The sequence below is a fragment of the Kogia breviceps genome, chromosome 6, assembly GCF_026419965.1.
Source record: "Kogia breviceps isolate mKogBre1 chromosome 6, mKogBre1 haplotype 1, whole genome shotgun sequence".
Lineage (NCBI taxonomy): Eukaryota > Metazoa > Chordata > Mammalia > Artiodactyla > Physeteridae > Kogia > Kogia breviceps.
Genome location: NC_081315.1, coordinates 40,035,758 through 40,062,973, shown reverse-complemented (window position 1 = coordinate 40,062,973; position 27,216 = coordinate 40,035,758). Strand labels below are relative to the sequence as shown.

The 27,216-nt window shown below is 32.8% G+C and overlaps 1 protein-coding gene across 12 annotated transcripts in view; it reads left to right on the top strand.

Annotated features, from left to right (window-relative positions):
- The window catches only part of ADGRL3 (adhesion G protein-coupled receptor L3), an 861,986-nt gene extending 837,094 nt beyond the window's left edge, over nt 1-24,892 (top strand). For 4 of the 12 annotated variants that reach the window (XM_067035734.1, XM_067035739.1, XM_067035732.1 and 1 more), the window contains 3 exons: nt 11,196-11,324; nt 15,918-15,935; nt 18,113-24,892. In XM_067035734.1, the coding sequence (XP_066891835.1) occupies nt 11,196-11,324; nt 15,918-15,935; nt 18,113-18,912 (947 nt within the window). In that variant the 3' untranslated portion in view covers nt 18,913-24,892. Of the gene's footprint in view, nt 1-11,195; nt 11,325-15,917; nt 15,970-18,112 lie in introns of all 12 variants that reach the window. The other 8 variants (XM_067035741.1, XM_067035740.1, XM_067035743.1 and 5 more) reach the window with 5 other exon arrangements.
- Nucleotides 24,893-27,216: the final 2,324 nt, after the last annotated feature.

The window sequence follows — 27,216 nt, the reverse complement described above, 5'->3', positions numbered from 1 at the left end:
TCCAAGATAACTCCTGTTTATTGCATACTGGGGCTTGCACTTTATATAGTTCAGCCTTATATACTGCACGCCAGTTAAAAATAAGTGTTACGTGATAGGCTCTCTTATGATCTTCATAATAGGCTTTCCTCATAATTTATTATTATAAGGAATGTGGGTGCTTAAAAAACTAAAACAAATTACCCATCACATTCATAGATAGTAATTTATAACCCCAGAAAATCACTGGAGAACTAAGAAAGATTTAAGAGGATATACAGATTGAAGGACGACAGTTAGTCTTGATGTAGAAAAATAGAAACAATATGTTTCCTGAAACAGTCTCAGTCTAAACAGAACAGAGCTGGTTATGATTATATGACAAAATAAGCCTTCTCTGAATAACATAATCAGGAATCTCTTTATTCACAGATATCTTGTTTTAATTCATATCTACTTTTCCCTCACATACTTCTTTTCAAATAAATTTCCAAATATAAAATTCAGGTTTTAGCTGGTATAGACTTTCTGCATACGAGTTTGTATAATTTGTACAATATAAGAAAGTATGCCAATATAGGGCAGAGAAGTATATGAAAAGACACATTTTCTTCAAATTGGTAAATTATTTTATATTGTTAAATAGTTATACTTTCCTTTGTTCCGAGGTTTGTTTTCTTCAGCAAAAATTCACAAGCAGTGTGAATTTACAAATAAAATGTAAAGCAGTGTATGATTTACAAATAAACATAGCTGTGGCAATGACTACATACCACACACTATACACTACATTCTTACTAAAAAGAAATGGAATTTACTGCTATTTTACCTGTGGTTAAGCATACTTGAGCCATTATCTTTGGGCTCAGGATTCTTTGAGTACTATGCCAATGTATTCAAAATGTCCAAGTTAAAAGCACACAGAAATATATGACTTTGACCAAAAATGAGTTTTAGAGATGAATGACTGAGTAGTATAGGTTCATTATTTCTACTTGCCAATCAGCCACTTCCTATACTATAAAGCAAAGATTCTTCAAGAATTATGATTTCTAAGCCTACCACTGCTGGCTAGAGCAGTCAGAAAACATAAGATCTCTGAGAAGCTTCTTTATCAATAAAAAACAACAATGAGTATCTAATGGTATCAGTTTCTTCATTGCAACACAACCAGGTTGTGTTGAATTTCAGGGCCAAAAAAAAATGTGTATACATAAAATAATACTTTAAAGCTTTTAGAAGAAAATATATTTTAGATTTTAGGTTAAAGGAGTTCTTAAAAACAAAATAACAAAGATCATAAATTATAAGAAAAGACAGATAAGAGTCCTATCTCAAAATTTAAACAGTACTCAAAACAGGTGAGCTACTGGAAGGAGGAGTAAACAATACATATATAAAACAGAATGTTAATGAATATATTGTATAAAGAATGCCTACAAACCAATTAATAAAATTCAACAACCTAATATGTATGTGGGCAAAAGATAAGAACAGGCAATTCACAGAATAAGAAACCTTTACAACCAATAAATATATGAAAAATTATTCCATCTCTCTGGTAATCAGGAAAATGCAAAGTATAACAGTAATATGAGATACTCCATACTCTATCAAATTGGCAAAATGTCAGCCTGACAATACCATGTCCTAGCAAGAATTTAAGAAATATACACTGCTTATGGGAAGTGTGAATTATACATACATATTTGACAGCATTGTGGCAATATGTTGTAAAATGAAAATGTGGACCACATATGACCCAGGAATTTGACTTGTAAATGTTTACTATAGAAAAACCCATATATCTGATGAAGAAGACATGTATAAAGCCAATTAGTGCAAAATAAGGGAGAACAGAGTACATAATTCTAGGGTTCCCAACTCTAAAGCTTTGAATTTACCTATTGAAATAGAGGCAACACCTCTACATTCAGAGTATTGCATTTGATACTGAGCTAACAATGACCCAATCTGTACTCTGGAGAAGACATGTCATTGAAATCCATATTAATAGATTCCCAGTGAATGAATTAGCTGTTAAAAGAAGCTGAAGTATCCCTGAACCATTTGAAAGAAATTTAATAGGCAGGTTGATTAAATTTAATAGCTAACTTGTTGGCTATTAAAAGTGCACAGTGTGATAAATCAGGATGTCAGCTCTTCAATTTATGACTTTAGAAAAAAATGATGAAAAAGATTTTGGCTTTCAATAAAACATTTCTTTGACACTTTGTAATTTTATTAATTTTTTGAATAAAAACAGTAAAAAATATAAAATTATGGTTTCTATGGCTTTAAAACTTGTATAACTTTTAAAGATAGTATGCAGATTATTTTAGCTTTGTTTATTATTAAAACAACTTGGTGTTGATTAATATGGCTGTCTCTATTTTATAAAGTAGCCCTTTAAAATTGAACTAATCATTGCTTACACTGTCTTTCTGTAGATTGTATGTGTGCTGATATTGTTTTGTTACATAGAAAAGCAAAATATAGGAAACAAAATATTTAAAATAGAAAATGCCTATTGAATCAGTTCTCCAAGTTCTAGAGTCTCTTTTATCTATTTACTTTTATTTTTGTTTATTTATGTTATGTGAATTAATATGTGAATATGAAAATAATTGAACATTACAGAAAAGCATATTATAAAAAAGTAATGCACTCCTATAAGGCTCCTAATAAAATTTTGTTGAAACATATTTTTGGGAGAGGGTGCTAAAAAAATGTTTGAAAATCGCTGATATAAATATGTTTAAGAAAAACTACCAGAGTCATGTGTGACCTTGAATAAATTATGAACATCTCTGGACCTGCGTTTCTTTACATATTGAATGATGATAGTAGATTAGATAAGATTAAAATCTTATTCCATTGTAAATTCTGGATTATAACCTTCCTCCATTATGTTATACTGTAATTGATTAGGTGATACTTACATACATAAGATATATTTTGGATATTCTGAATCATTTTTTTCCAGTTTTCTTGTTTATATTATAGGTCAAGGTCACTCGCCAAAGAAAGAGACATGTCTTTTTTCCTGTATACCACTTTTCTTAAATATTGAAAAGGAAGTAAAAGCCTCAGGACCCTTTCACTGGAAAGAAGTGCAGGCATGTGTGTACACAACAGAGCATACAAACATACACCAAAAGCATTTTACATACAATTTTAAGGGTTTCACAACTTCATAGATACCATCTCCTGTGAAAGATTCCTTGCCTTACACTGAAGTTAGTATTCTAATTCTATAGAAAATACCATCATTAGTGAAATTATTTTTACTTGTACAAAATGAAGTCTCTGCTTTGGGCCAAAATTTATGTCTGAAAATAAAAGCACAACTTCATCACTCAGTAGTAACTCTGCTTTGTTTATAACTCCGACTTGTATGTATCAGTCGACATATATAATGAAAATGACTTCATAAAAGAAAAATATGTCAAACCAAAGGAGAGAGAACCATGAGGGAATTCAGTGGAGGGTGAGGTACATTAAGAAAGAAAGAATCATCCAGGTAAAACTATTTTATTGAAATAAAACAAACAGAACATTTACCATGTTATATGTTTATACATAAAAATTTGAAAATTGACGTATATTGGTATGTGACTATTAGAGCATTGTTGTATTCAGTTGGTTCATTAGATCACTGAAGTCTTAATTTATAAAACTTTGTCCATTTAATGTGATAAAATAAGAATGTAACTACATTTTTAAAAAAATGAAGTGTGAGGGGCAAGCAGAGTGATAGTTCAAGTTATTTTAAGAGCTTTTCAGTATGCTTTTGTAAGCCTGCTGTCAAGAAGAAACGTTGTTTGAATTATGTTTCTGAATGATATAATATAGATTCAAGTGAGATCCAACTGTCACTGTGTTTCAGATCTGTTCTTTACTTCACAGTTTCAAAGCAGGTGGATCTGCCTTGGAGTTTCAGTCCTCAATTACATGTTCACATTGAACTGGCCTAGGCAGTGCTGTCATTCAGGGCCTCCCAATGTCAAAACACCTATTTTATTTTCATAAGGAAAGAAATGTAGCAGTTTTGTGGTAAAAACTACACATTTGAAAAGAGTGTACTCATTATTCCATTCAAATTTCACTCATTTAAAAACTTTTATATCAAAAACTTCAGTCTTCAGGTATAAAGTTAAAAGAAAAAAAACTCTTCTTAAAATGATTATCTGTGATTTTAAACTTAGTCTTTTTTCAGTAACTTACAGTCTTACAAAAATCATCAGAAAAACTTCCCTAAGTTTTTCAGTGTGGAATATGAAAATCCTCTTTTGCTTTCTATCACGCTTTCACCAGAAATAAAGATTTTGTGCTTGGTCTTCTGTTGATAGCCTTGTTAATGATTCACATATGTTGAAATTCAATGTTAATTCCTTTTCCATGGCTTTATGAAAGAGCTGACCGTTGTTTCTGATAGCAAAAACGGCAGGTATGACTAGACTGTAGCCCGGATTTTAAGGACTCAGAGAATTAAAGAACAACTATTTTTCACAGCCACCTTGAGCTGTTTTACCCTATTTTAGCTTTTTGAGTCATGGCAGGTTGTACTGTTTATTTCCCCTCTAATTAATATCTGCAGTTAGTATTCAGGTAGTATTTTCTATTTCCAAATAATTATATGAATGTTTATCTTTGCTTTAAAAGTTTCAGTATTATGGCCACTGGTATAGTATTAGAAGGAAATAAATCACATTAGAAATTAGACAAATGGCACTCTTCAGAAATTTACTCAAAATATAAAACTACTCATAATTGATAAAAATGACTTGTTTTAATTTTCATATTTTCAGGATGCCATGGATTTCACATAATTTTTTTCCTTAATTAAGGAAATATTTATTGAGCTCTAAGAACTATCCTAGACATGCGGTATAGAGCAGTGAAAAAACAAAAACCCTATTTATTCCCTGTTTGCCTGGGGTTTACATTCCAGTAAAATTAGCACATAAACATGCTTTTCACATACATAGGCTGTAACTACCTCCCAGCATCAACTTATTTGTGTCTTCAAACTGACTAACCAGTAAGCTTAACTTTTCAGCTGAAAAACAGTGACAGATGGTCTGTAAACACTGATCTTCTCGGAAGTCTTCAGCAATTTCACAGCTATTAGAAGGGAAGTTTACAAATCAGAAGTTAGTTGGAGGTTAGAGAAAGAGGCAGGATGGACAGAACCTTGGAAAATAGTATCAGAATTCAAAGTGACCCTATTAAATTGGAGAAGCAGCTAGAAGCAAACAGAAGAGACTTGGGCAAAGCCAAGTGAAATGCAGTGCAGCTATAGAGAAAAGACAAAAGTAACTGTGCACATAAAAGATGAAGGAAGACAGGTTCTGTGCAGATTTTTAGGAAAAGATCTAGGCATTGACAACAAGCAGGGTTTTTTTTAGCACAGTCAGTGCTACCTTTCAAAAGTATAACTGAAATGCCTAAATGTGAATGGGTACTGTAGGCAACACTTTCTAGGAAAATTGCGCTCGTTTGGCATGCCAACAGGAAAAATGGCCTCTTGAGGTCACAGCAAGCTGTGAGTGTCCATTAAAAATTATTAACTTCTTACACTAGGTGAATCAAATGAGGGATAATTGTTCAGTTATTCAGACATCTCCCTAATTCTTTCAAACTAGCAAACTCATAGAGCTTACCCATAACCTTATATTCTTTGCAAAACATTAATCACCAAACTTTACATCCTGCTCTGTAATTCCTGTGACTGAGCCCTCACTTGTGTTATAGCTCTCCACTTTCAGGACTAAATCCGTTTCAGTGACACTAATTATATTAGTTTTAAATGGTGCATGAAGTATAAAAATGAGCGGTAGTTAAAAAGCAACTTAATTTAAATAGTGATTCTTTTTCTATCAGGAAAAAAAATGTCCTTAATACCAAGGAAAAAGAGAAAACTGATTTTATTTTAAAATTTTTTTAATAAGTGTTTGTGTGGTTTTAGATTTAACAGCAGGTAGCTCTCCAATCATGTCACTCATTAGGGCTGTAGATTAGTAACAGATTCTGTGTTGCACCCAGATTTGAGGAAGCACCCTACCAAAGCCATGTGGCAGAGACTGAATATTGTTCCATTTCACCAACATTGTGTCATAATACAGCTGTATGCCAATCCATTTCTGCTATTGTTGCTTGCCTTTCTAGCTCAGCAGGAATTGATGATAAATAAGTGAACTTTAAAATTCAGTCTTCCCTACATTAGTAGTTTTCACTGATATAAGTGCTTTAAATTTAAAGTACATTCAAAAATTAGAAAAACACTAAGAAAAACTGAAAAGGAACTTTATGCTAAGAAAGCTAGAACCAGATAGATTTATCTATACAAATTGTGAAGCTTTGTTAGAATTCCATTATGGAGCTCCATTTTTGTATGATTAAACTTTTTTTATTCTCACATTATTAGCTTTTTTGTAAACTGAATGCTAAACAGAAACCAAAATATTGAGTCACCTGCTTCTTGCTTATGCTTGATTCTTCCCAACTCAATTGTTTCCTTATTCTAACATATAGATCATCTTTTTAAAAATTACATTATTTTATCATTTATTTATTAGTTTTTGAATTTGACCCACCTCCTAGAGAAACGGAAATAAAAACAAAAATAAACAAATGGGATCTAATGAAACTTAAAAGCTTTTGCACAGCCAAGGATACCATACACAAGACCAAAAGACAACCCTCAGAATGGGAGAAAATATTTGCAAATGAAGCAACTGACAAAGGATTAATATCCAAAATTTATAAGCAACTCATGCAGCTCAATAACAAAAAAACAAAGAACCCAATCCAAAAATGGGCAGAAGAACTAAATAGACATTTTTCCAAAGAAGATATACAGATAGCCAACAAACACATGAAAGAATGCTCAACATCATTAATCATTAGAGAAATGCAAATCAAAACAATGAGATATCATCTCACACCGGTCAGATTGGCCATCATCAAAAACTCTAGAAACAATAAATGCTGGAGAGGGTGTGGAGAAAAGGGAACCCTCTTGCACTGTTGGTGGGAATGTAAAATGATACAGCCACTATGGAGAACAGTATGGAGGTTCCTTAAAAAACTACAAATAGAACTACCATATGACCCAGCAATCCCACTACTGGGCATATACTCTGAGAAAACCATAATTCAAAAAGAGTCATGTACCAAAATGTTTATTGCAGCTCTATTTACGATAGCCAGGACATGGAAGCAACCTAAGTGTCCATCAACAGATGAATGCATAAGGAAGATGTGGCACATATATACAATGGAATATTAGCCATAAAAAGAAATGAAACTGAGTTATTTGTAATGAGGTGGATAGACCTGGAGTCTGTCATACAGAGTTAAGTAAGTCAGAAGGATAAAAACAAATACCGTATGCTAACACATATATATGGAATCTAAAAACAAAAAAAATGTCATGAAGAGATTAGTGGTCGGATGGGAATAAAACACAGACCTACTAGAGCATGGACTTGAGGATATGGGGAGGGGGAAGGGTAAACTGTGACGATGTGAGAGAGTGGCAGGGACATATACACACTACCAAATGTAAATTAGATAGCTAGTGGGAAGCTGCCACATAGCACAGGGAGTTCACCTCTGTGCTTTGTGACCACCTAGAGGGGTGGGATAGGGAGGGTGGGAGGAAGGGTGACATAAGAGGGAAGAGTTATGGGAACATATGTATATGTATAACTGATTCACTTTGTTGTAAAGGAGAAACTAATACACTATTGTAAAACAGTTATACTCAAATAAAGATGTTAAAAAAAATTACATTATTTTATCATTTATTTATTAGTTTTTGAATTCAGGTTAATTGACATATAACATTATACTAGTTTCAGGTGTATAACAATTAAATACTTGTATATATTATGAAATGGTCACCACAATGAGTCTAGTTCACATTCATCACCATAAATAATTACAGTTTTTTTTCTTCTGATGACAACTTTTAAGCAGATCATCTTCTTTTACATCAGCAGGTAAGAAAAAAAAAAAAAAGAAGGAATATTTTCTTTTATAAGCTATATGAAGCCAGGGAAAAAAGTGACGAGCCATCTTTCCAGCATACTGTTTTGTTTTCCAGTTAGTTTAAATTACATAATGTGTAGGAATAAAGGGAAATGTGTAGAGATGTACATATAAGTCCCAGACATAAAGATCTTACCCTTATTTGATCTATAAGGAAGAGTAAAGAGTTTGAGCAATTTTATATTTTTAAGGTTTTTACCCTAGTTCATTTTAAGTTGCTTACACCTTTCATTTTTTATTTAAATGCTTATTTAGAGTAATTTTAGAAGACAGCTACTTGTGTTAGAAGACTAACTTTCCTTTTTACTTGAGAAAAGGCTGCAATAATAAATATTAGGTAGCAGATACAACTTACAGGTAGTTTGCTTTCTAAAAATGTTGGGCAGACCAAATCCTGTCTCAAACAATTAATCTTAAATTTGTTTCACATCAACAATATCCATGTTTAAGATTAACAGTATTCCATTTCTTATCTGAAAGGCACTGTAGCCAGCTCTTTTTAGCTTTTCATACTAATATACCATGTATTTAATTCATCAATGGGAAATAATAAACTGATATGCCCATTATATGATAAATTGAAGATCTGTCATCTCACCGTGTAAAGACATCTAAACGTATATGAAGTACAATTTCAGCAAATAGTCATCAAGCACATAGAAAACTTCTGTGCTAGTTCTATGCTAGTTCTTTGCTGAATGTGTAGGATGCAAACATATGGCTTATTTCCTGATAAAACTTAAACTTTCTAGCTCTAGCTATCAGACAAGCTTTATTGTCCTTTAAATCAACAGTTCACTTTCCCAATTTTGAGATTAAAATATTTATTTGACTGGTAATTTACTATATAACAAAGAGCTATGATTAAGAAAAAATTAAAACTGCCATAGCCAAGTTTTCCCTTTTCATTTTTTTAACATTTCTATGAGTGACTGAATGTTCTTGTCTTATTCATTCAATATAGATTACTTTTTATTTTGAGATAGTTGTAGATTCACTTGCAGTTGTATGAAATGATACAGAGATTATGTACCTTTTACCCAGTTTCCCTCGATAATATCTTGTAAAACTGTACTACAGTGTCATAGCCAGGATATTGACATTGAAACAGTCCTCCAATTTTGTTCAGATTTCTTCTACTTTACTTGTATTTAATTGTATTTGTGTGTGTGTGTGTGTGTGTGTGTGTGTTTAGTTCACTGCAATTCTATCACAAGAGTAAGTTTGTGTATCACCACCATAGCCAAGTTACAGAGTCATTCCATCACCTCAAGGATGCCTCGTGCTGCCCTTTTATTAGCATACCCACCTCCCTCCCGTTTGCATTTTTAAACCCTGGCAACCAGTAATCTATTCTCCACTTCTATAATTTTGTCATTTCTATGGAATCATTCAGTTTTTGAATTGTCTCTTTTACCCAGTATAATTCTCTAGAAATTCATCCAGGTCATTATGTGTATTGATAGTTGTTCCTTTTTATTCCTGAGTAATATTCCATGGTATGGATGTGCCACAGATTGTTTAACCATTCACCAGTTGAAGGACATCAGAGCTCTTTCCCATTATGGGCTATTACAAATAAAGCTGCCATGACCATTCATCTGTAGGTTTTTGTGTGAACATAAATTTCCAGTTCTCTGGGATAAATGTTCAAGAGTACAATTGCTGGGTGGTATGGTAATTGCACATTTAGATTTATAAGAAACAGAGTAGCTGTACTATTTTACACTCCCACCAGCAAAGTATGAGTGATCCAGTTTCACTTCATCCATGCCAGCATTTTTGTCACCACCACTTTTAAGTGTGTAGTGATATCTCATTATGGTTTTAACCTGTATTTTCCTAACGACTAATAAAAGTTCTTTTCTCATTATGAGCTTGTTTGCCACCTGTATACCCTCTTCCATAAAATGTCTGTTTATACCTTTGGCCCATTTTCTGATTGGATTGTTTTTGTTTTGTTTCTTGTTGATTGTTTTTTACCGTTGACCTTTGGGAGTTGTCCAAAGTCCCATATATCCCAGATACTAGTCCTTTGTTGGATTGCAAATATTTGTAAGTTTGTTTGCAAGTATTTTCTCCTGTTCTATATATTTCTATTCTCTAATATATATATTTTAATTAATATATACCTGTGTTTTCAACCTTTCCTTATATAATTTGTGTTTTTCTTTCTTCATTTTTCTTTTCTTTATCATCTAATATAAATATACATTCTGCCTATCATTTCCATACATGGCCTAATTCTATTTAATAAAACTGTCATTCTCAATTTTTTGCTTTTTTGGTTAAATGACTCTTGAGGGTGGGAGGTTGTAATGCATACTGACCTGCTAGTATGTTAGAGATTAGGTATATCTGTTCATAAAGAGATGAAAGAGTTTAAACTTGTTACTTTGCTATGCCAAAGTCCAAACAACCAGTTGGAAAATGGAAAATGGAATTATGTATATTGCTTGATACCAGGAAGTTAATATTTTATTTAAAATATTTAAAAATAATATCCTTATGATCATTTTATCAGTTTTGTAAGTTCACCTATTTAGTATGCTTATTATGGTGTACTAATAAGTGTGATTGCATTTTAGTTTATTTCAATTTAAAGAATTCTTCTTCATAGAATTTTAAGTAATGTCAAAATCTTCTGTTGTGTCAACAGCTGCTCTCCAAATGAGTGTTTTATCATAAATGTTGCCTTTTATTATTTCATTGAAAACAACCCAAAGGTTTCCGTGATTGAGGGAATGTTCTGTTTAATTTTAACTTTTCTTTCTCTGTTTTAAACTTTTCTTTCAGCTTTTGTTTTGTGTTATATGTTTTGTTTATATGGAAGACTATATTTTGCTTTTTTTTTTAATTTTTCATTTTTAGCAAGCATGGGAATATATTTTTGCTTATACTCTGGGAAAGAGAAGACCCTAAATGTGGCTTAATCAACATTGTAAATCATTTAATTTCTTTCCCATTGAGTTGGATATGTGCCTTGTTGGAAAACGTGTGCTTTAGTGGCATATATTTTTGAGTCTAACTAGCTGCCTGCCTGTAATCAGGACTATATCAACTGTTGTCATTCTAAATGTTTCCTTTCCTTTTTTTCAAACACATTTGCCTGATTGACCTTTTTTTTTTTTCTCTGTCTTTCTATGGGGCTGCTCCAGGAGCCATGGCTAATCATCTTATAAGCAATGCTCTGCTTCGTCCGCATGGTACTAACAATCCCTATAATACATTGCTTGGGGAACCGGCGGTCTGTAACAACCCTTCTGTCAGCATGTACAACGCACAAGGTGTGCTGGAGTTTATCTTAATTTTTTCAAGTGAGAGTCCCAGTTTATATAGCTTTTATGGCCACATTCTATTTTTCTTTCTTTCCTCCTGCCTTTTCTTTCTTTTGGAAGCAGATGCACAGACTCTTTTTGCCTTCCACCCCTCTTGGTGCTTTTATTTTCCATTTTCCTTAGGTTTTCCTTAGTCAGAAATGGATTCCTTCCTTCTGATAAACAAATGCTTGATTCATCAATATGTGTTTGTTTCTCTGTAATGTTGTAAAATGTATTGTGGTTTGTCAGTACTTTTCTTGTTGTTGATTGATTTCTATATTAAATACCTATATATTCATTTTAAGAAATGAGATATTTGCCTAAGGTAAGTAAGATAAAGGAAGACTTGATTCAGCGATCTTAAGATCGAGAAAGTAATCTTACTCTGTTATACCATGAAGCACACTCTAGGCACAAACATCACTACTGATGAAAAGCACTTAGATCAACTCCGTGGAAAACACTGAAATAAGATGTGATGGAAAGAACAGTGAATTGAACAGTAGCAGATCAGGTTCTACCATAGCTTGATATTGCCTCTATGAACTGGTTCAGGAAGGTCATGAAATGCTTTTTCTACTGTGGCTGCATGTTAAAAACAAGGGTTTTGAATATGGTTCCTCTGTATATCCTCCAACTTTAAATGATTTTAAAATTTAATTGTATCTCAAACACATAAGCATAAATCTCCTTAAAACCACTTAAAATCTAAGCATTTTTACGTGACTTTTTACCTTTTGTAAGCTAAAAAATGTATTGGGGTACAAGAAATTAAAAATATTCATATCATAAATAAAGTGACCACAGGAAAAAAAAATTATTCAAGTAAAAGTGTCATAAAAGAAAAATTTTAGTCAGTGATACACCTATTTAAAATTATGTTTGAAAGAAAATTCACAGTAACAAAGAGACTTCAGTGGTTCCTTCAAATTGGATGAGACAGATTAGCAATATTAAATTTTTCCCAGGCAATCTTGAATAAAATTTCTATTATCCTCTTTGGGAATCTTCGTGTGTGTGTGTGTGTGTGTGTGTGTGTGTGTGTGTGTGTGTGTGTGTGTGTGTGTTTTCCTTCTCAGTCAGAGGTAAAAGATTAGTGGCATGAGTGTGAAAAACTTGGTGTGCAAGCTTATTCCAGAAAAGCATGTTTGTTGCAGCATGGCCATTGGGTGTCTGAAAACATCTGAGTTTCCCAGGTGACACCTTGTCAGATATGAAGGATAATTTAAAATTATCTCAAAAATACCAAAGCCAGTAAGTCAGAAGTGACTTCAGGAATAGTCAAGTTGGTTTTCAATAGGATTAAATAATTAAGCAAACTGTCAGTTTTATCCAATTTCTTAAGGGTCTACACCTAAGAATCATAGACTTAGAATCAAAAGAAGAGGTAGAACTCATTGAATCCTCTTTACCACATTGTGGATGTTCTGTCAACCTGTGCTTAAGTATTTCCTCTAATGAGGACCTTCCTACCTCAGGATTTTATATATTCAACTGTTGAAATCCTCCATTCGTTATAAATATTTTTCCTTTCCACCAAGTCGAAATTTGCCTCTGGCTGTGATGCTTAGGTTTGCCTTCTAGAACAAAGAGGAGCAGAGCATTTTTCTGCTGTCTGTGGCAATCCTTTAAATATTTGAAGGCAGTTAATCTGGCTTCTTTTAGTCCTCCATTTTCTAGTAAAGCAACCTCAATGCTATCAGTAGGAGAAAGTTTCTTCATCGTTGTCCCCCTTTACATTGTCTACCATTTGTTAATGTCCCTATTTCATTGTAGCACTCAATGATGTGTATATTACATAATGCACTAAATGTGATTTGTCAGAACAATTTTGCAGATATTATAGAGTCTTGTTTGGGTTTTTCCCTTTATTTTCATTGGGCTAAATACATAAATGTGTCATTAGAGTATTTTAAATTGTTCTGACGTATTAATAAGTTTTGAATGATGTTAAATGAAGATTTACACCATATTTGCATATTAAATCTATTCTCCATTATTCACCTTATGCAAAGAGTTGTTGGAAATTGTTTTAAAATAAGTAATAGTTTAGATCATATTTTGTTTAGCTTTTTTGATTATTCAGATATAATTTCTAATGTCTTAAATAATGAAAAACTAAAAATCATTAATCTGTATGTTTTCCTTAATTCAGTATATGCCTTCTTGTCTTATTTTACTCCTGGTATCCTAAATTAGGAGATTTTTCTAAGGATGGAACACTATTATAAACACTATCAAAGTGAAATTCTCACGACAAAATTTAAAATAATACCATATAAATCCAAAGTTTTATTCCTATCGAGCCTATTACTGAATATTGCTATTAAGATTATCAAAAAATACACAAAGGATTCTTTAGAATGGATTTGATGTTTATGCCAGTAAATTAAATTCTACTGACTTTTCTTAAAAACAAAAGTAAATAATTTTATTATTGGTTTTCAGAGTCAGAAATGGAATTGTTCAACTACTTTATGTTTTAATATTTTTGACATGTTAAGAAACTATGGTAGTGCTTAAAATAATTTTTTTTTACCACTGAACAAAAAACTTGGTGATTGTCATATTGCTACTAATCTTATGCTTTCAGATGAATGCACTTATATTCTTACTGGCAAGGTGAAATCTTACATGAAATATAGGTGGCTCGGTATGTACTGGAGTGGTTTATGTTGAATTACCACTTGGTTCTGTTCTGTTGGTCCTTTAATTCTGTTGTACCAATGCCATCTAAGCAAAGAAGCATTCAGATTTAAAGTATCCATTTTTGTTTGTGATGCCTTTATTTAAAATATGTAAAGATATGTTATGGTATTACTAATGCATATAGAGTTAGGAATAAAGATGAATAATATAATTTTGTTATATTAGATTCAGATTCTATCTGTGGAAATATTTAAAACTTCATGCGTAGTATTTCTGAACCATTATCTTCTTGTCAGTGTTGGAGAATTGTTTTTGTTAGATAAATCTCATTATAGAATAACCTGTCAACAAAATGTAATATAGAGAAGTCATGCTTTTACAAGTTAATTTACATTTTAAAATAATTTAATTCAATTCTAAAACTTTAAAGAAAAACATATCTTTAGGATGGGATATAGTGAAGAATACATTATAGTTGTCAAGAATACAAGGTTATAGTATAAAATTTATAAATAAATATTCTGTTATAGCTTTCAAAGCCTAAGACAGATGTGAAGAGAAGGAGGTAGATAGTAGTGCAGGAGTCAATCTAGAAGATTCCCATTATGATCCCAGTTCTGCCACTGTTAGCAGAAGTGGTGTTAGATAAGGCTCAGTCTCTTTTGGTTGAAGCTTCCTCATCTTAAAAAGCAGAAGCTGAACTTCAGTTATCTCTTAATGTGCTTTCCAGTTCTAAAATGTTATCATTTACAGAAGGAGCCATAATGAGCCTACTAGCAATTTCCATCTGTTGCTATACTAGTTTGGCTTTTTATTTCCAATTCTTTTTCTAAATGTGTTTTGAAACTTTAAAAGAAATTTTCTCTGCATTTTGAAATATTGTTGGTCTTTTGCTGAGAAGCAAATCGACTTTTAAAGTACAAAAACAGTATCTCTAAAGCAATGGCTAAATTATAACAAGTTGGAATCTCTTGAAATGATACAGCCCAATGACTTCGCTGGTTTTTATTTTGTGATGATTTAACCTTCTTATAAACAAAATCAGCAAGAGCAAGTTTTTTGACAGGATTAAAATATGAGGGTTTTCTTTTTTAAATAATTTTGCTACTATTGTTTTTAAAGGATTAACTTTTAAAATGTTAGATTTCATATGATTGTGCAACAATCCAGAAGAAAACCTGATATTGATTGGTGGTATTTTTTCCCCCTCACATTATCTTGGTACAGAATAATGGTTGCATTTAACCTTTTTCTTTCTCCATAGTTATACAGCTTTTGAATATGAGCTCCAGAAATGACAGTATCGATCAGTATAATTTACAAATGATATAAAGCTCTTGTATAGGTACAGTGGGAGAAAAATAACCTTTATACATGAAAAGAGAAGATACATAAGAGAAAACACAATTATGAAAAGTTCAAACTCTGGTATTTTTCTCTGTATATAAATGAAAGAATTTGTTATAATCTTACTGAAAGATTTTAAAGTTAAATGACATTCCTTAGAAGCAAGTATGTCCTAACCTAAACACACACACATATACATAATACTGAATTATATTTGTGGAAATAGTCAGAGCTTGCCCTCAAGATTTTACTCTCTTTGGTTGGTGTGATAATTTTAACTTTAAAATAAGTGTGTATTTGTTTGAAATTTACAAACTGCAGAAACGCTTATTAAAGACTCATTAGCATGTATTATGGGGGTTTCTTATTTTCTGACTAACATTTCAGTATTTTTAATTATGATAAACCATGTAACACAGACTCATGAATTTTGGGGCAGTGAAACTATTTCCTTTGACTCTTTTTTCTGCATATCATCAATTTGCTTTTTACTCATGTTTCTTCTACTGTCGCTGTAAGCTTACTTGTTGTTTTTTCTTTCCTTTTCTTCATGCTGTCGTTTAGAGCCCTACAGAGAGACAAGTATGGGAGTAAAGCTAAACATTGCATATCAAATGTAATTTTTTTTAGTTCACTTTTATTGCATCACATATAGATGATGTAGTTATTAAAAACAGTTCATCTCACAATTTAAAAACTAAAGAACCTATGAATCAACTTATATAAATATATGTTAATAGAGATTAGACGCTTTTGTTGTCTGATTCTTTTATTGTGTCACATAACATAGTTGTTAAGTCTCATGTAATGTTTGTGTGAGTTAAATTGTTTTTAAATTAAGCATTTATTTTTGCTAAGTAATTCATAAACTTTTAATTTTCATTACTACATTCCATCATATAAAATACATGTCACATGCAACATACCCAGTTTATTTAACTATGGCTGTTTTCAAGCCATACCCAATGCATTGACAACAGAAATAAGAAACACGTGTTTCAATGCATCAGTTGCTCAACCATAACCATCAAGCCTACCATAGCAGCCTCTGCAGCAGCAATCACCCATCACATATGGCCCTTTAAAAAGCATTTACTTTTATTTTTTCTTAACATTGTGGATTTGTCTACAAGATATCTTACAACATGAAAATAAATTGCTTCACCCTATGTCTGTGATGGCTGCTTTTTTAATGTATTTAATGCGTTGCTATTTTTGAAAACTGTGTTACTTGAATACAGAGTATGCATCAGAAGTCCATATAAAAATTGTTATATTTGGGATACTTTATTTAAACAAGTAATGAACTAGTTCAGTTTTGGTAAACATAACTGCATCACAGATATAGAATGAATGCTATATTTTCACAAGTTAGTGATGTTTTGACAAGTTTAATAGAATTCTTCAATTAATTGTTCTGTAAAGAAATACCCTTTATTATTTAGCAGTATTCGTTAAATGTTTGTGTTTTATTTTCTTTTGTGTTTGCATTCGGAGATATTTATGGAACTATTATAGATCCTTGGATTTCTGTTCATTCAAGAAAATGCAAAAACCTTGAAGAAGCATGTGGTCAAATTTATTTCACTGCAGCTGTTTCTTCCCAGAATAAGACATTTAATCTCTTTTAAACCCAAAGTTTAATATGACACAAAGTCATCACTCATTATGAAATGGAACCTTTAATACTGACACTGTGTTTTTTTTTTGTTTGTTTGTTTTTTTGTGGTACGCGGGCCTCTCACTGCTGTGGCCTCTCCCGTTGCGGAGCACAGGCTCCGGACGCACAGGCTCAGCGGCCAGGGCTCACGGGCCTAGCCGTTCCGCGGCATGTGGGATCTTCCCGGACCGGGGCACGAATCCGCGTCCCCTGCATCGGCAGGCGGACTCTCAACCACTGCGCCACCAGGGAAGCCCGACACTGTGTTTTTAGGAATCAGATTCCCTATGTCTTTACACAGTCTTTTGTAGAATTATCTAATGACCCTAAACAATTACTGATGGATTAATATATAATAGTAACCAAAGTACTTATAGCAGAAAAAAAAATTGGAAAGTAAATCCAAATATTTTTGTTTTGAAAGTTCCTATGTGCAAATTATTATTTTGAAGTGCCATTTATTTGACTAGGCATTATTTCATGACTGTATCATTCTGACAAATTTAACATAATCCTTTTGTGGTTTTGTGTGTAGGGATTATTTTCAATTTTATAAATTACATATCAGATTATTAGAACCTGCTTGAATCTTTTACTTTGACCAGTATATTCAAAGTACCACACATGAATTATGTTAATTTTATACCTATTTCAATGTTAAGACAGCACATAAAATTAAAGGTAATGAATTATTGGATTGACTTTGGTGTGTATAAATTGAAAGCTATGAATGACTACAGCAAAATTTTGCGGTTTTTTTCCCTAAGTTATAACCCAATATGTTTCAAATACTGTCAAACAATGTTTGTGTGGAAATTGCAAATTTATAGGGTTTTTAAAAATTCTTTTAAAGATTTACTTTAAATACTTCTTTTCTGTTTATAAGATTTCTATCAATTGTCCAAGTATACATATATAGAGAGAGAGATATGTACATATAGATTTAATATTTTTTTATTTCCAAACATTTTATACTTAATTAAAGTTGCTAGCAATTTATACATACTTCATAGTCAGGTGTTTTCGCTTTTGTGTTTGTGTGTGTGTGTTCTATGGCCAATTGGATGTAAATGTCATAATGTTTTGTAATCTTTTTCAGAGGGGCTTCTGAACAATGCCAGGGATACAAGTGTCATGGATACTCTACCACTGAATGGTAACCATGGCAATAGTTACAGCATTGCCAGTGGCGAATACTTGAGCAACTGTGTGCAAATCATAGACCGCGGCTATAACCACAACGAGACGGCCCTGGAGAAAAAGATTCTGAAGGAACTCACTTCCAACTATATCCCGTCTTACCTGAATAACCATGAGCGCTCCAGCGAACAGAACAGGAATCTGATGAACAAGCTGGTGAATAACCTGGTCAGTGGGAGTGAAGATGATGCCATTGTCCTGGATGATGCCACCTCCTTTAACCATGAGGAGAGTCTGGGCCTAGAACTTATTCACGAGGAATCTGATGCTCCTTTGCTGCCCCCAAGAGTTTACTCCACAGAGAACCACCAGCCACATCATTACACCAGAAGGCGGATCCCCCAAGACCACAGTGAGAGCTTTTTCCCTTTGCTAACCAACGAGCACACAGAAGATCTCCCGTCACCCCATAGGGACTCTCTCTACACCAGCATGCCGGCACTGGCTGGCGTGCCCGCCGCAGAGAGCGTTACCACCAGCACCCAGACCGAACCCCCACCGGCCAAATGTGGTGATGCCGAAGATGTTTACTACAAAAGCATGCCAAACCTAGGCTCCAGAAACCACATCCATCAGCTGCATACCTACTACCAGCTAGGTCGTGGTAGCAGTGATGGATTTATAGTTCCTCCAAATAAAGATGGGACCCCTCCAGAGGGGAGTTCAAAAGGACCTGCTCATTTGGTCACTAGCCTATAGAAGATGACAGCAATCTAAGCCAACAAAACTGCTAACACCTGGTTGACTGTTCTGAGTTGATATAAGCAGTGGTAATAATGTGTGTACTCCTAAATCTTTATGCTGTTCTTAAACGACAAACACAAACTCTCAGACTTTTTTTTTTTTTTTTTAACTGGGATTTTTTTAGGTCAGCCCAGGGGAGAAAGATCATTGCTGAAATTCCCCTGTGCCAGCTTCTTTCGTGTCCTTCCCCCCTCAGATGGAGACTTCATTATGTTAATGAACGAGATTTGAAGAAAATGGCGCTCATTGTGGCCTTGTTGAATTATGTTGTGTTTGTTCTAACATCTCTGATGCTCTGTTACTATAATTACAAGGACCTGATTTTTTAAAAGGCCAGAACACTTGTTTGAAATTAGTAACAATGCTGCATCTAGATTAGAGTGCTGCACAGACATAAAATCAAAGCAAACTATCACATAGTGGTTTTTAGTCGCTCACAACCTGAATTCACCACAGCAGGAATAGCTGAGGTGTACAAAAACAACAAAATCGATAATGAAATGGAGGGGAATTCTAGAATTATATGCTAAATGCATATTTTATGATTTGCTGTATTAACTGATGATAAAACTAATGGCAGAAAAAAATTTGAACAATTCTATGTAATGTACAGATACTAGCATTGCACATGTAGTCTGCTTTCTGTTCCTCCAGAATTTGAGTCCTGTTAATGTAGTGGAAAAAAAAGAAATTTTCTTTTTCTTTCGTGCTGGTCTTGCAAGTTTGTCTACCAGTAAGAGAGCAAAGTTTCCTCCTTTCTTCCTTCTTTCTTCATTTTCTTCTTTTTTCTTTCTTTCTTTTGTTCTTTTTTCTTTTCTTTTTTTTTTTTTTTGCCTTTTTTTTCTTTAAAATTTCACATGGCAAAAAATAAATAAATAAATAAATAAATAAATAAATGAAGCTATCACTTTATAAGAATCATTTTCTAGTAATGCAAACAAATTATTTTTTACAAAAAAAATAAAATAAATAAAATTAGACTTCCTTCCCTCACTATATATCTTTATTCAGTCAGAATATTTCCAAGAACATTTTTGCAATTAGAGCAGGAAGAACTTTTCCGTTTACAGTGCACATCTGTTGTAATGCAAAGCATATTTGGCAAGCAGTTCATCACTAAGAGAGTAGCTATGATTCTAGAAGTAAAGAGGTGTCAATAGAACTAGTGGGGCTTCTGCATGTGAAAAATGGTATCCCATGGGCGTGAAAATGCTGAATGCTCAGTCTGTTCCCCAAGTGGGCACCTGCACTACCAATTTTTAAAAGAAATTCACTCCCCATAGAAAGAATTTAAAGGTCAATTATTTTGAAGTGATTTTTTTAAAAAACTCTTCTGTTTATTAACAGGAAAATTTATTTATTTGACAGGATTTTAAGTAATGTAGGAATACAAGAGGTAAATTAGCAGCACATATAATTTTTTTTAAATTTATGATCCATTTTGTATGGTCTCAGAGTTGGATGACCTCATTACTAATATTTGTTGTAAAAGTGAAACTTGTTTGCCAACCAATAAACAACTGATTGAGATTTAGAAGATATTGTATTGATGTATGTACTATATGATTAATTATTCTTTTCATTTTTCTCGTCTTTCCTTCTGTTTTCAATAGATAAACTTTGCTAATCCTCTATGGCCCAAATGAGCCATGCAAAAGAAGTCAACCTGCCTAAACTAAGCACAACATTATACAGTTTTTGCAAACTAATCCAGAAAAATGGGATGGGCATGTTTATATTGGATGAAATAAGATGCATAATGTACTTTCGAGCAGGTTAATATATAGGTTACTATGTGCTTATTTATAAGCCAACTGCAGTCACACGGCTTATTATAAATAAGTCAGCTTCAGTCAGAGATTTCAGTATTGAACTGGGGAAGGGGGGATCATATTTTTTCCTCCCTTGTATGCTTCATTTTGATGTTGGATATTAAATTGACTCAATTGGCTAAAAATGCAAGAATAAGGGCAAGGAGAATATCCATTTCTATAAAGATGGTATTATAAGACAGTTTTTTGCTAATTCTTTGTTTTTCTATATATGGATAAAATGGGAAGGAAAAAGTCCTTTTAAAGAAACTTTCTAGATCTCCAATTACTGAAGAATCTTTACCAGCAGAGTCTAAGCATGGAGACCCTCCTAGGGCAAAGTTAGAATGAATTTGCCTAATTGTAATTTCTGTTATATTATGTGATATCTTGGCAATTTCTTTATCTTTATTTTTTCAAAAAAAATTTAAGCACCAGCCACTTATAAATGAATTTCTTAAGATTAGAAGGAGTAGTTTAGAGAATAGCCAGTAATCTATACATACAGTTTTAAAATATATAACAAAAGAAAAAATTCTGTGCTGGGCCAGCGTACATCATAACCTTAAATTAACATCACCTCAAAATATCTTATGCAGCATTCCTTTTTAGTCATTTGACATAAGTATTTTTTAAGTCTACACATTTTCTCTAAGTTGCAGAGAACCACAAGCTTTAATAGTAATTAGGTCTTCTCATACCACATATGGCAATATTAGCACCTGAAAGGTGGTTAGCCTATCTGTTACAAAGAATACATTTGGTAATGAAAGAATCCTTTTTAGACATGTTTAATGTAACTTCAGAAACACAAATGTAGTCTGTGGATTTATGAGTATTTATGTTAGTTTTGCCAATCCAACACTAATCTATATGAAAGCAGCTCCATCAATAAGAAGCTAGTTTCACAGAATAATGGGGAAACTACCTCAATTCAGCTTGCTGATGCTGCCGATTCTGATTTTCTGCTGTTGCTACCTCCCTGCCCATTGTCTTTTGTGTTTCATTATATGGAAATTTGAAGCCAATAGTTTCCCAGCTCTACATAGTCCAAACTGAAGAAAATCACTTGAATACATAAACTGATACCGAAAGCCATTCAGTCCTGTTAGTTACTACCAAGTTCTTACATCAAGGTGAAAGGGTGACATTTTTGAACTCGCATACATCGTAATTGGTGTGCTTTCAGCGAGACTTAAGATCCCAAAGACCTTCACATTGAAGATATTATTCCCCCAAATTGAATGTGACTATAATGGAAGCAAAACTGGATGAAAGTTAATTATGTATACATTTCAATAGAAATTTGTGTATATCTAACATGTACTCATTTAGTCCTCTTTACACTAGCAAGGGTTGAATTCCTGAACTTGAATCTTTTTTTTACATGCATTTTCATGTGTAGCAACTGATAAATTAATAACTTTAAACTTTTCTCACTTTTTGCCATTTTGGCTGACTATATTTGCAATACCCTGTGACATTCATTACCTTATTTGCATATTTCTGATGTGTTTATCTGATTTTCCATTAAGAAGTAAATTTTCATCAAATATACTATACATACATAGCACATTATTTGGATAGCTGGAAGTAAAAGTTATGCCAATGAAACAAATTATTATTTCCAAGTAAAATAATATTTTCATAACATTTTACACTTTTATTTCCTCTTTGAGGTCTATTTCACTTGATACTTTATTAGGGCACTAGCTAACAAACCTCATGTTATTTGATTCAGAAGCTGTTGGATTGTTGCACAGCTCACATTCCTAATTGATAATATTTATGGAGAAATATAAATTTTGTGAAGGAGAATAGGCTAGAATTCCAATTCAATTTTTGAACATCCCTCTTTGTTTTCACTCTACTAAAATTAAAAATACTACACTTAAATAATAATTTCTATGTTAAAATAATCATAATGACAAAAAAGAACTGACATGAGGACAATCATCTTGAGATAAAAATAGTGTGGAAAATGTAGTAATCAAATGCAGGTTATGGAAACCCCTTAACTTCGTGTAATACAAATTCACAATGACTTAAATTAAAATGTAGTTTACGATGTGTATTTTTAAATTCCCCATTAATCTAAAAATGTTGACATATTGATGAAAGGTCTTTAAAATTTCATCTTGTAATTTTTTAATATTAACTTGGTGTAACATGTTTTCATAATAATGGAGATAAGCATGTAAGTGAATTAGTAATTTTATAAAGAACCCATAGACATAAATTTAGTCAATATCTTCAGCTTTTCCCCCCGTGCTTGTTCAGATCCATTGACTACTTTGCTTATTTTTTTTTAATGACATTTAAGGGCTTCCCTTCCCTGGTGGTGCAGTGGTTGAGAGCCTGCCTGCCGATGCAGGGGACACGGGTTCGTGCCCCGGTCCGGGAAGATCCCACATGCCGCGGAGCGGCTGGGCCCGTGAGCCATGGCCGCTGAGCCTGTGCGTCCGGAGCCTGCGCCCCGCAACGGGAGAGGCCAAAACAGTGAGAGGCCCGCGTAACGCAAAAAAAAAAAAAAAAAAAAAAAGACATTAAAAACTTCAAAGACTGACTTTTTGCTCAATTATAGAGACCAAAAGGAAGAGGAAAAATATTTCTTCTGTGTTGTCTAAGGATCAATTTCAAATTAATCAATCATCACCTCCTATTAGTGAAAGAATAATTCATTTTTAGAAGTTGTCCATCAGTAGTGTACCAAAGTGCTGCTGCTTGGGGCATTCTTCAAAAAACACAAAACACTGCAGAACTACAATGCAGTCAATTCAAATTTAGAGACAGAGATTTAGAGGGAAAAAAAAAAAGAACCCAGACCCTAATTTGATTTAGAGCAATTCTGAAAATATTGACATGAATGTCCTTTCGTCTCTAACAAAAATATTTTAGATAAAATAACAATATGTATGATCTTCCCCGTATATTATAGTATCAAGGTATTAAGAATTAATTAGTTAACGTTTAGCAATTCATAACTCACCACAGATAATTCTTATGCATTTCTAAGTAATACTTTAAATATATCTCATGTTAGATTTCTGCACATCAGTAAATTAGGAACATGGAAGCACAAGAGTGAAGCAGCAACTTTGCAAAATAGTCTATGGAAGAATTTTTGTGCAAATGAATTCTACATGAGACGCTTCTTTGACCTTATAAAATAGATTCGGTGGATCCAAACTAAATTCAATTTTGTAATCAGCAAATAGGTCCTTATTAAATCATCTGGAAAATATTGCAAAATATCTAACTTTTCATTTCTAGACTAGAAGAAGTTAAAGTGTTGGTTGCCACTTCTTTCCTGCTTAGGCTGTAAGAGGAATCTTTCCTGTTTACTAATTAACCTGATTATTTCCTCTTTGCTTTAAAAGGGAAATCAATCTTCAACTTTCACCTATACACATACTTACATACTCCATTCCTTTTATTTCCAGCCTGCAAAGGAAATAGCTTGTTTACATTATTGCAAACTTTGTGATTTTTGCAATGAAACAGGTAGTTATTATGGTTTTGCATATTCTCATTTGAAATAAAGTTATTGCTATTCCCTCTTTTAAAAGATTTAAAAGTCAGAACTTCTTTAACATCTAGGATCTTCATTCTTATTCAAATGTCTTGATTTCAACTATGTTGTGATGTTTCTTTCTCTCTCTTAATATTACATCATGCAAATTTTTCTTAATTTGTGTCCCTTTAGAATATTTATTGCATTTAGGTAAATACAAACTATGATTTTTAAGAAGACATGTGATATGAGAACTTTGATTTACGTGAAGAAGTCAAAGAAGACTATACAAGAAAAAAAACCACTATTGAGATAACGAAGTCTTTTCAATCACAATAGGAACAGGAGAGCAGGACCAAGTTGGCAAATTCACGGTGAGGTAACTGGACCTAAATTAGAGATACAGAGAAAAATTATCCAGGAAAAAAATAATAAAATTCCTTAGAGTGATAAAAATCTTAAACACTGTACCCAATGCTATTGATGTGTTGAAAAAAATAAAATTGCAGTTTACCATATTATAATTTTAACCTACTGATTCCACAGAAAACACCAAAACACTTTTAACACTCTTTAGGCATTTCTTGTCTAAGTATTTTTGCCTCAATTCACATTCACTCTCTAATCTGCTTACTCTGTTGTATGCCAATGCAGTTAATGCTACTAGTAGCTTTGTACCTTTTAGAGCTTTATTATGAATCTTTCTAATAACCATTAAATTAATATTAAATTGGAATTATGTATGTTGTGCAAAATAATTCATAACTAAGCAATAGTCATAGGATAATTCATTATATATATGAATATTACTTTGAGACTGAAGAAATAATTACACTGATGAAAATATTACTCTCAAGTCCTTCTCTGTCTTCAATTATTGTAGTCAGTTCATAAAATTCTGCAGACAGTTGTACACATGATATGTTATCAAAGTACTCCATAATCCAAATGTGTCTAAAAGTATTCCAATGCTTCTTTCATTCTAGAATGCTAAAGGAAAGAGCTTGAAAGAAGCGGAAAGTAAAGCTGTCTTCTAAGTATCTAATTTAAATAAACATTGTCATTCAGAATGAAAAATTTTGAAATGAGAACTTTCCACTTTGTGGTCTGAGGGAGAGGTTATTAAAGATTACACTTAGTCCAGTATTGGAGGATTTTTAATTTTAAAGAAGTTAAGTTTGTCTCAGTGGCCCAAGACTGCAGAATTTCACAGTACATTGGCAAGGAAGTATGTTTAAAATCCATACCCAAAGTGGCTTTTTAAAGGTTAAAAATTTCTCTGATTCTTCTGAAGGTGAAACTGGCAAAATAGTCCTGGCTTCAAAATGAAATATATTAGTTGACCTAAAAAAAGGGCAAAATTCATGAATGCCATCAACTCTTTAATAGTAGATAGAGGTCTTTGGGGATGGAACTCAGGATACACTGACTAGAACAGAGTGTCCTCTTATGCAGACCACTGCCTAGTCCTCTAGAACATTTTTAATGCCTTGAATTTCAACTTGTCACAATGTCTTTTGTTTTGAATGACATCATGAATCAAGAGATGAGGAAAAAAACAAAGTTGGTTTTCATGCCGCATTTGAAAATAAAGATTTCCTTTACCATCCTAAGTAATAAAAGATGATATGTCTTGAAACAGCTGTGGGCAATCAGAATGTTTTCATTTATAAACAAGTCTTATTTGTATATTCTAACACTGCTCTTTGCCTATGAACTACAAAGACAGGAATTGTAGAAAGGGTCCACTTGATTTCCCTTAATGGCTTCTGTGAATGTATTGGGAAATAGAAGGATAATTGAAACAGTATTTTCATACTTTATTCCCACTTGCCAAGCTTTAAATCTAATTCAAGATACATCTTTTTAAAAAATGATGGTTTACTTTAAAAACTAACACCTAATTAGGCTATTTCTCATTGATAAGAAAAATCATTTTTTAGGAACAAGAATATAGCTATCGCAAGCTTTGGTCTCTTACATTCTCATATATTACACATGGCATTAATCTTAGCATATACACCCACCAGATTTCAATCTATTGGATTTTTTTCCCTTGTACAACCTTTCCAACCTCTTTTTTTCCCCTTAAATCTTCTGTACAATCACATGTAAAGTCATGAGCTACAAACCTCAATAAAAAATATCAGTGAACAATAAGTGATGTAGTCACTGTTATTATATGGTAATACTCAAACATTGGTTTGGGGACAGTGTTTCAAACTGCAGGATAATAACTGAAACATGGACTCCTGGTTTATTTTCTTACTATCCCTGCACCCTTCAACCTCCTCTCATATATTGAAAATAAAATGTGAGGGTTTTTTCTTTATGTTTCCACAGAACTGCTGCCACCCAAGGTGTCTGTGAGCCAATTTGTTCTTTCCAGGAAGATAGGAAGTTAAATTAAGAACTTACAGTTTGCCCTTAAAGTTTGCCAATGATGTGATATAATCAGATGTAGTCCTATATTGCTGCCTAATCAATTTATTTCTCCTAATCTTAAACTGGGTAGTAGGAGAGTCAGTCACCAATGAAACTTTGGCCCAAAGGAGAGTTAGGAACTCTGTGCTATTCTTCTTTTGAATAAAGAGCACAATAAATATTAGTATACGTTGTGGATCACAAAGGTAGACATTATATAACCATCATTCTGTAGTGTCAGGGATTCTGATTATTTAGTTTACTAACTCTTAGCATCAGTAATATGAGTACAAATATCAGCTAGAGTAATCTAATTTATAATATTGAAAATACATTTTCATAAGAAATATTCCAGAGGAAACAGAGAGAAATCAGCAGCTCCTGAGTGGCTAGTATGTGCCTGGCACTTTACATTGCCTCATTTGATCTTTTCAATAATATGGTGAAATAGATTTTTTTCATAATTGCTTTATGAAGGAAGTTGAAATTCAGATCTCAGAGTCATAAAGC